Raw genomic sequence first — 8,012 nt, 5'->3', positions numbered from 1 at the left:
AGCTGGCCAAGAGATTATGGCACCGTCTAAAATATTGAAGACCCCTCAGCAAAATGCTTTGCTCCCAGGCTCAACCACAAACAGACACCATCAACAGAACATGTACTAACAGACAGTCATATATAGATCATATTGTAAGTGTTTTTTGTTTAATTAGTTAACCATGAAACTGATGTACTGTAATCCATTTGGTGCTGATACATACAGTATACTATATGTACATGACTTAATTTGAGGCAACTCTGCTCTTTTTCACTGATTTTGATTTCCTGCACCTGCCTTAATATAGGATGAAGACAGTATGCTGCTCATTATTTTGTACCCTGATTGAAGTCACAAGATCAAGATAGTTGCAATAAACAATCTCTGTTAAACAAGCAATACTCTTACTTAACAACTATGAGTTATAGTATCATGGTGTGCTACTCAAGATTTAAGCCCACATATTTGGGTTAGACTAGTCCCTCCCGCAATACAGATGATGCCATCTGTGAGAAGAGAGCTGTGTGTGCGTGTGCGTGTGCGTGTGTGTGTGTGTGTGTGGGGCTTTCAAATCAAAAGCTGAATATCTTATCACTATTAATCCAGGTCGTCCCCACTGAACTGTAGATAGACTGGCTGAGACCGACATACAGCTGTTCATGCCAAGTGGATGGTTTGAAAGAAAAATGAAAGAGAACTAAGAAAAGTTTGAAAGGTTAAATAAATAGATAAAAAATTGTTCAGCTGCAATACATGACAAATAGTTATGAGAGTGCATCAAAGGCTGCAAAACATGCTCTCTGTTATGCTATTGTTAATGTTATTATGCTTTGGTTTTGCATGTTCAAAACCAGTAGACTTCATGTTAGACTGTGGGAAAAGTGTGATGGGCATTTTCACTATCTTGTGACATGACAATGTTAAACCGACTAATTGACAACAGGTTTTAATTAGCACATTAATCAATAATGAGAGTATTCATTATTGCAGCCTTGATTTGATTAACGTAAGTTGTTACTATTAATAATTAGAAACAGCCATATTATTACTCAATTCATAGAAGGCAGATAATGTCTTACAGTTCCATAAAACTGGACTAATACATACGGAAATAGATGGCAGGCATGATGACTGTGATTGGATGACAGGAGTAAATCTGCTGGCCAAATCCCCTCATGGCTCAAGCTGTGATTTGGACCAGAGAGATTTGTTTTCAGAGTGAACTCCGCCCTGCAGAGATGACTACTGTAAATGTCCAACACACGACTGCAGCAGGCCAGCAAAGAGTTTGTTTAATTTGGATAAAACAGCTTGGACCCGACTTTAGCGGCTCTTTTCCGGCGTGCTGACGTGCAAAAACCTACGTTGAGCCCAACAAGCTAACCCAACGGCAACTTTATGGTAGGCTAGATAACGTACAATTGTGTTTTTAGCATATTCTGGTGCAGCTCAAATATTGTTAGATATCCCGTGTTTTGTGTACGTGTATTTGAAAAGTTACCTGCTGTTTGACGTTTAAACTTTCTGTCAAGAAAGCTCTGAACAGCTCTGGGATGGAGGGCCGCTTCAAAGAGCCTCCAAATCAGATGGCCATCATGTTAGCATCATGGATGCATTAAGAGAGATTAAGCCGAGTTAGCATGCAGTAGCAATGTGCGGTTTTAACGCTCACGCGGGGAATTATGGGAAATTGACGCTCACCTGCCACCTTGAAAACATAACTTATATTTGCATAATTTAATTTTAATAACAATAATTGTGCCTATTTATACATTATGGATTCGTGTAATGAAGGGGGGATGAGCGTATGTCATTTTAAGAATTTAAATAAGATAATTTAAATTTTATGTGAATAATTATTAGATTATTTGTGAAAACTGTCCGCTGCCATACACTGCCAAAAGAATATATACTTACACTGCTGTCCTAGAAACCGAGGCATTGAACCCTGTTTTGTGTTTCATATCATGTTTTTTATTTGTCAAAAATGCTAGAATGTGACCTTCATATTGGTGTCATTGTTCCAAACTCTTACTGTCAGTGAAGCAGCTCCATGTACGTTCCTGGTCAAACATTCAGGGGTTCTCTCTGTCTTGTTTGCCACGGTGTGCACTGATATGAAAAAGATGGTAGTTATGATTATGTTGGTGTTCTTATTGTGCTGGCTCACCCATTATAACTGGCAATCACCCAACCCTTTGTTTTAAATCCATGTAATAAAGAAGTGTAAAGTGACTTGCAGATTCACTTAAAAATGTTGTCTTCACACCTCTTTTATCACAATAAGCTCACTTAATAACACAGCTGTGGCCGAACATGTTAAATCCTTAAAAAAACAAGAACATACAATAGGTGTACCACTTTAATAGATGGTGTTACATTGCGACATTCAACAGCAAGTGGTGCAGTAATTATTACAGCGAATTTTACAAAATCATAAATACTTTAATTATATTCTTTCCATTACACTTTTTACTATTACTAATTTTTAACTAATATCGTCAAAACAAAAAAGGATAACCGGCCCACCAATTGCTGCGAAATGTTAAATTCAGTTTAGATAAACTATTGCAACAGGTTTTGTCTTTTTAAATATACAATTTATTTCTATTATTAGTATTAATTTGTACAAAGCTGACACACCTGTGAAGTAAGTACAGAAATATCAACTCTCGGTACTGGTAAGAAAATCAATAACAATACAGTAACTGTTACATTACGTGCATTAACCTAGAGTTAGTCTCACATTGCCAGATCTTCCTTCACAGCGCTGCGGAGGAGGGTCTGGCTGGTGTAGGATGGGAGAAAAACATGCTCTGGTTTACTGACATTTCTTTAAACCAATCACAATTGTCTTAGGCGGCGCTAAGTGCCGCACGGAGCAAGGGTGCATCTGCAAAATTGCCTCGGGAAGGAACTTGTTTGGGTGGAACATGTGTAAGTAATCAGATTGGACAGGTAGTCTAGCTAGCTGTCTGGATTTGCCCTGCAGAGATCTGAGTATCAGTGAACAATAGTACTCATAAATCAGCTGGAATTTAAAATGCTAACACAAAGAAAGCGAAAAGTGAGGGACGTCCAGCCAAAGTGAGGGACGTCCAGCCAAAATGAGGAACATCCAGCAGAATTTCCGGTGGCACCACAACAATCCCTGAAGTGGAACGTTGTTGATATAGACTAACCTAGAGTCAATGTTTATATACTTTTTTTTATTGATATAGATCAATGTGTTGATAGTTCTACTTTGCTTGTTGTGTACTGTACTATACAATGAGCTGTCAGAGCTGTACTCTGTCCCCCAGCAGGTGCTGTGGCCGAGATGTAAGAGGGGGTCATGCCTTTGGTCAAAAGAAACATTCAGCCTCGCCACCTGTGCCATGGTGCAGTGCCTGATAGGATTGGCAACGAGCTGGAATGTGTAACCAACAATACGTTGTCCGCCATCATCCGCCAGCTCAGTAGTCTGAGTAAGCTCACAGTTACTCATATTTAGCTGTTTGAATGAAAACATGTTCAGATGCTTCTTTAATGTGAGATCATTATAGGAGGGAAGCTGTATGACTTGTTCACCCAAAATGAGCATAAAACAAGTTCATTAAAAGTAAAGGAGTGGTAGATATATCCCAGTGTCACTTCATTGTTATGCTTTTGACAAGCCAAAACAAAACAAATTCAAACACAAAAACATTACAAGTTATTATCATGTCACTGTTGTCAGTACTTACATCTATCTACTATACACCCGAATCAGCCAATGTGTACAGAAGCAGAGTGGTTAAAATGGTTAATGTTGTTCGGCAATGTTCATATGAGCATTGGTATACCAGGTGTGTGAGTGTGTGAGTGTGTGAGTGTGAGTGTGTGTGTGTGTGTGTGTGTGTGTGTGTGTGTGTGTGTGTGTGTGTGTGTGTGTGTGTGTGTGTGTGTGTGTGTGTGTGTGTGTGTGTGTGTGTGTGTGTGTGTGTGTGTGTGTGTGTGTGTGTGTGTGTGTGTGTGTGTGGTGATGTCACAGGAGCTTAGAGCTTACTGTAAAGCTTTGTATCACAGGCAGATACGACGGAGAGTGGGAGGAGACACAAACGGAGGCAGTCTAATAAAAGCTTCCACATTAAGTGGATCAGAGCTGTTTGACGTGTGCCATTCATGCTGTTATGTGGGGGGACCAAACACTTAATGCGTGTGTATAATCCAGAGAAATAGAATAGATTCAGAAATGTACAAACATTATAAGACATATTATTTTCCTATGTCATGCAATATGCTACACTTCTGTCTTTACCTCACAGGTTTGAAACACGTTTCTATGTATCATGTAACTCCTTGTCTTCTTTCCTTTGCTCTTCTGGTTCTTTGCGCTGGTTGCAGGTACACATGCTGAAAATGTTTTTGGGGAGCTTTTTAACGAGGCCAACACCTTTTATGTCCGCGCCAACTCTCTCCAGGACCGCATTGACCGCTTAGCCGTCAAGGTCACCCAACTGGACTCCAATGTGGAGGAAGGTTAGTTCACTGGATGCACTTCATATCTTATTTTCATTTTCACATGCATTCTATTAAACTTTAAACCCTTGTCCTACTGTTTTGTAGTCTCTCTTCAGGACATAAACATGAGGAAGGCGTTTAAACGCTCTGCTGTCCAGGACCAGCAGGTTTTGTCCAAAGGCAGCACTCCGAACTCGGTGGCTGAGATGTACAACGGCAGCGACAGGCCTCCTCCCCTCAGCACCCTCACTGCCTACAGGTACTGCATGCGTTGTACAAACTACAACATCTGAACAGGTTACATTCTCACTTCATGTGTAAAATTGTTTTTTAAATACAGAGAGGATTCCACAGATGCAATGAAATTCTACTCAGACCCGTCTTACTTTTTTGAGTTGTGGAAGGAGAAAATGCTTCAGGACACAGAAGACAAGAGGAAAGAAAGGCGGAGGCAAAGGGTAAGAGCACTCTACTGACTGTTTTATTTTAATGTATTTATTTTATCATTTTATTTGAATATTGGGTTCTCATTTTCCTTTCTGTGCCTTCCTTCTACCTTTCCCAGGAACAGAAGCGATGTGTGGAAAGCAGCACCCTTCAGCGTGAGGTGAAGAAGGTGAGAAAGGCTCGAAACCGCAGGCAAGAGTGGAACATGATGGCATTCGATAAAGAACTTCGTCCAGATCACCGCCATCCGCAGAGTCTCAACCGAGGGGCATCGTCTGAGGGCTCACTCTCCCCCGACGGCAGGTAAGTGCTTAACCAGGGAATTTGGGTTTTTGAATAGACTCAACATTTAAAATGTCACAAACTGCACAGCTTTGGAGACATTTTTGCAGTGATGAGTTGTTGCATCTGCTCTTTCTGATACTGTATATGAAATGTTTTGGGCTAGTTTAATACTCACTGGAAAGTCATGCACTACACCTGTGTGTCCACAATCAAAAGTATGGGGATAATACTGTAAACAATTGCTAAAATAAGATCGGGAGCAATAAAATCTAAACCGTACTTTAGATCTACTTTACATTGTGGTTGAAATAGCAAGATCTCTGTTGTGTAAAGCTTCAGTTTTGCTTTTATAACAAAGAATCCAGCTTCTGGATATGTAAAGGCATCTGTATGAGAAGCTCTCTGTTTTTCATTGTTTATCCAGGCCTGACTTCCCAGACTACCCCATCCCTCCATTGCCTACCCACGCTGCTTGTAATCATGCCAAGTCAAATGATTACATGCCTGGGAACGCACACCCCTCACCACCTGTGGAGCATGAATACCACAGCATTGATGTCAACTACAAGAGAGTAACCTATGCCACAGCAGAGCTTCACGCTGCAGACCGATTGAATGGTTCAATACGTCCACCTGCAAATTACAAGTATGTGTTTGTTGCATAATTAGAGAAAGAATTAAATATAATATCTCTTTTTTCCACTGCAACCTAATCCTCTTTCTTTCACTGTCGACCAGCTCACTCCCCCCACCTCCTTCCCCCGGCCCACCAATACCATCCGCCCAGACAGCCTTTGGTTTTCCTCTGGGCGCGCTTCCACCAACCCCACATAATGGAGCTTTGCACATAGGCCCAGGCTACCCTCTCCCACCTGTACCTCCTCCAGGGCCGCACATGTTCCCTCCTCCCCCAGGTCCCCCACCTCCACCTCTCCCTCCCTCAGCTGCACCATCACACCCAGCGGGATACAGTGAAGGCGGCAGAGCTGAGACTCGACCTGTGAGAGATGCAAGAAGTGACCTACTGTCTGCGATCCGCATGGGTGAGTCGTGGTCGACTAGCGCTGTTTTATCCAATATTGTTTTCTGCTGGTCAGATAAGAGCAGCCATGATAAAACTTGATCTTATTTTAATATACTGTATGTGTGCCATTACTAGGCATCCAGCTGAAGAAAGTTCAAGAGCAGCAAGAGCAGCTGAACAAGCAGGAGCCGGTGGGGAACGACGTGGCCACCATCTTGTCCCGGCGCATTGCGGTGGAGTACAGTGACTCTGATGACGACTCTGAGCTGGAGGAAAACGAGTGGTCAGACTAAACACAAAGTGTAGCACCTGGCTGAAGTTTTTCTTAATTGGATCTTCAGTGCAAATAAACCAAAATGGTGAATCACACTCTTTGGCTCCACCTAGTGGACTCCACATACCAAACCACTGCTGCCAGAGCTCCCTTACTTCATCTTGCATTATTAATGTGCTGCCACATTAATGTTTAATGAGGAATCTGCAAGGGTGGACAGTTTGCACCATTTTTCTGAAACGAGTGAATTTTCAGATTCACATTAAGAAGTAATGGATTGTCTGATTAAATTGTATGACTACATGTTTTATTTTCTACCACTAATGAAATGGAAGCCATTTGTTTTCTCACTTTGTCAATCTGAACTGTGCGTTCTAATAAAATGTCCTCTCCTGATAAACTGACACCTTGATCACACCATACCCATTGATGAAATGTGCAGTAGACCCTTAATCTGATGTCCCAGTACTAGGCCTTTTTCACTGAAGACATTTAAGACAAGTTGCGGTAGGACAAGTCCAAGAAAGTCCATAAATAATAAAATGATTGGCTGAATTCCATTTAGCTGCTTCACTTTCCGTATCCTGGTACTATGCATGCTGGCTCGTTGTCACGCTGTCACGGCTTACTGGGACACTTGCATAGAACAGAGCCATCACTAAAGTTATAAGTAACACCTGTACTTGTCCTATCATTAAACAGTATAAAGTCAAAATGTCTGTTGTGGAAAAGGCTTTTTATATATGAGTGAGTGCAACAATGTGAAATAAAGCATTGAAGAATTTTAGTATTTATTTTCATAATTTTATGAAATAACACAACCCTAATAATACGTTGAACCAAATACACCCCACCCTATATTATGTAAATGTTTGAAAAGTAATTCCATTTGATATTTGGTAATGCTACCTCAATATGTGACCATTTCACTACCCCACGGTATGTGTAGTAGGGTACCAGTGTGAAAACAGTTTGGTCTGCCAATAAATAATTATTTAACTATGAAATGATGCATCATTTAAAATGTTGACATATCCTTGAAAAAATATGTCTTAGCTAGAAAATCATGCTGTGTTTCTGTAGTAGCTATGTTGTGATCCCTTAGCTATATTTATAGTTTATATTTATTCATAGTGTAACCTGAATAGTATAATAAATTATATTTGTATTTTAGTTCATCTGCTGATATGCAGCTTTACATCAGTTTTATTATCTTGTAGCTGTTGTGCATTTTTCAATTATTTATGTATCACAATCATAGCAGATTATCCCATAAATGATGCCACTCAATGATTGAATAAAATTAAGTATAAAATCACTTTATTTTACAGTTCATGTGACTAGGTAGGCCTGTTTATGCTCATGTAGTTGAAGGGTATGGTTGTAACCCAGGTAAAAATGTATTTAAGAAAGGATGTTGAAACCATTGTTGGTTAGGTGAGATAAACATTTTTTATTTATATCCAGCAGAGGTCACTGATGCGCCAGGTGGAGGGGGTTTAGACCTTTACGGTCACT

The 8,012-nt window shown here is 40.4% G+C and overlaps 1 protein-coding gene across 2 annotated transcripts; it reads left to right on the top strand.

Moving 5' to 3' along the window:
• The first annotated feature begins 1,131 nt into the window (after positions 1-1,131).
• Positions 1,132-7,277, top strand: LOC116700057 (wiskott-Aldrich syndrome protein family member 3). 2 transcript variants are annotated; one of them, XM_032532892.1, is made up of 9 exons: positions 1,132-1,383; positions 3,285-3,449; positions 4,348-4,482; positions 4,570-4,723; positions 4,805-4,922; positions 5,030-5,214; positions 5,621-5,842; positions 5,935-6,239; positions 6,356-7,277. In XM_032532892.1, exons 2-9 carry the CDS (start codon positions 3,317-3,319, stop codon positions 6,511-6,513), a joined length of 1,410 nt encoding a protein of 469 aa, XP_032388783.1. In that variant the 5' UTR covers positions 1,132-1,383; positions 3,285-3,316; the 3' UTR covers positions 6,514-7,277. The 2 variants fall into 2 exon arrangements, with proteins under 2 accessions (XP_032388783.1, XP_032388784.1); XM_032532893.1 differs by having other exon boundaries at positions 1,143-1,383; positions 3,288-3,449.
• The last annotated feature ends 735 nt before the right edge of the window (positions 7,278-8,012 follow it).

Source organism: Etheostoma spectabile, chromosome 13, assembly GCF_008692095.1.
Source record: "Etheostoma spectabile isolate EspeVRDwgs_2016 chromosome 13, UIUC_Espe_1.0, whole genome shotgun sequence".
In the NCBI taxonomy this organism is placed as follows: domain Eukaryota; kingdom Metazoa; phylum Chordata; class Actinopteri; order Perciformes; family Percidae; genus Etheostoma; species Etheostoma spectabile.
The sequence above is the reverse complement of the archived record's forward strand: the minus strand, read 5'-3'. Positions and strand labels throughout refer to the sequence as shown.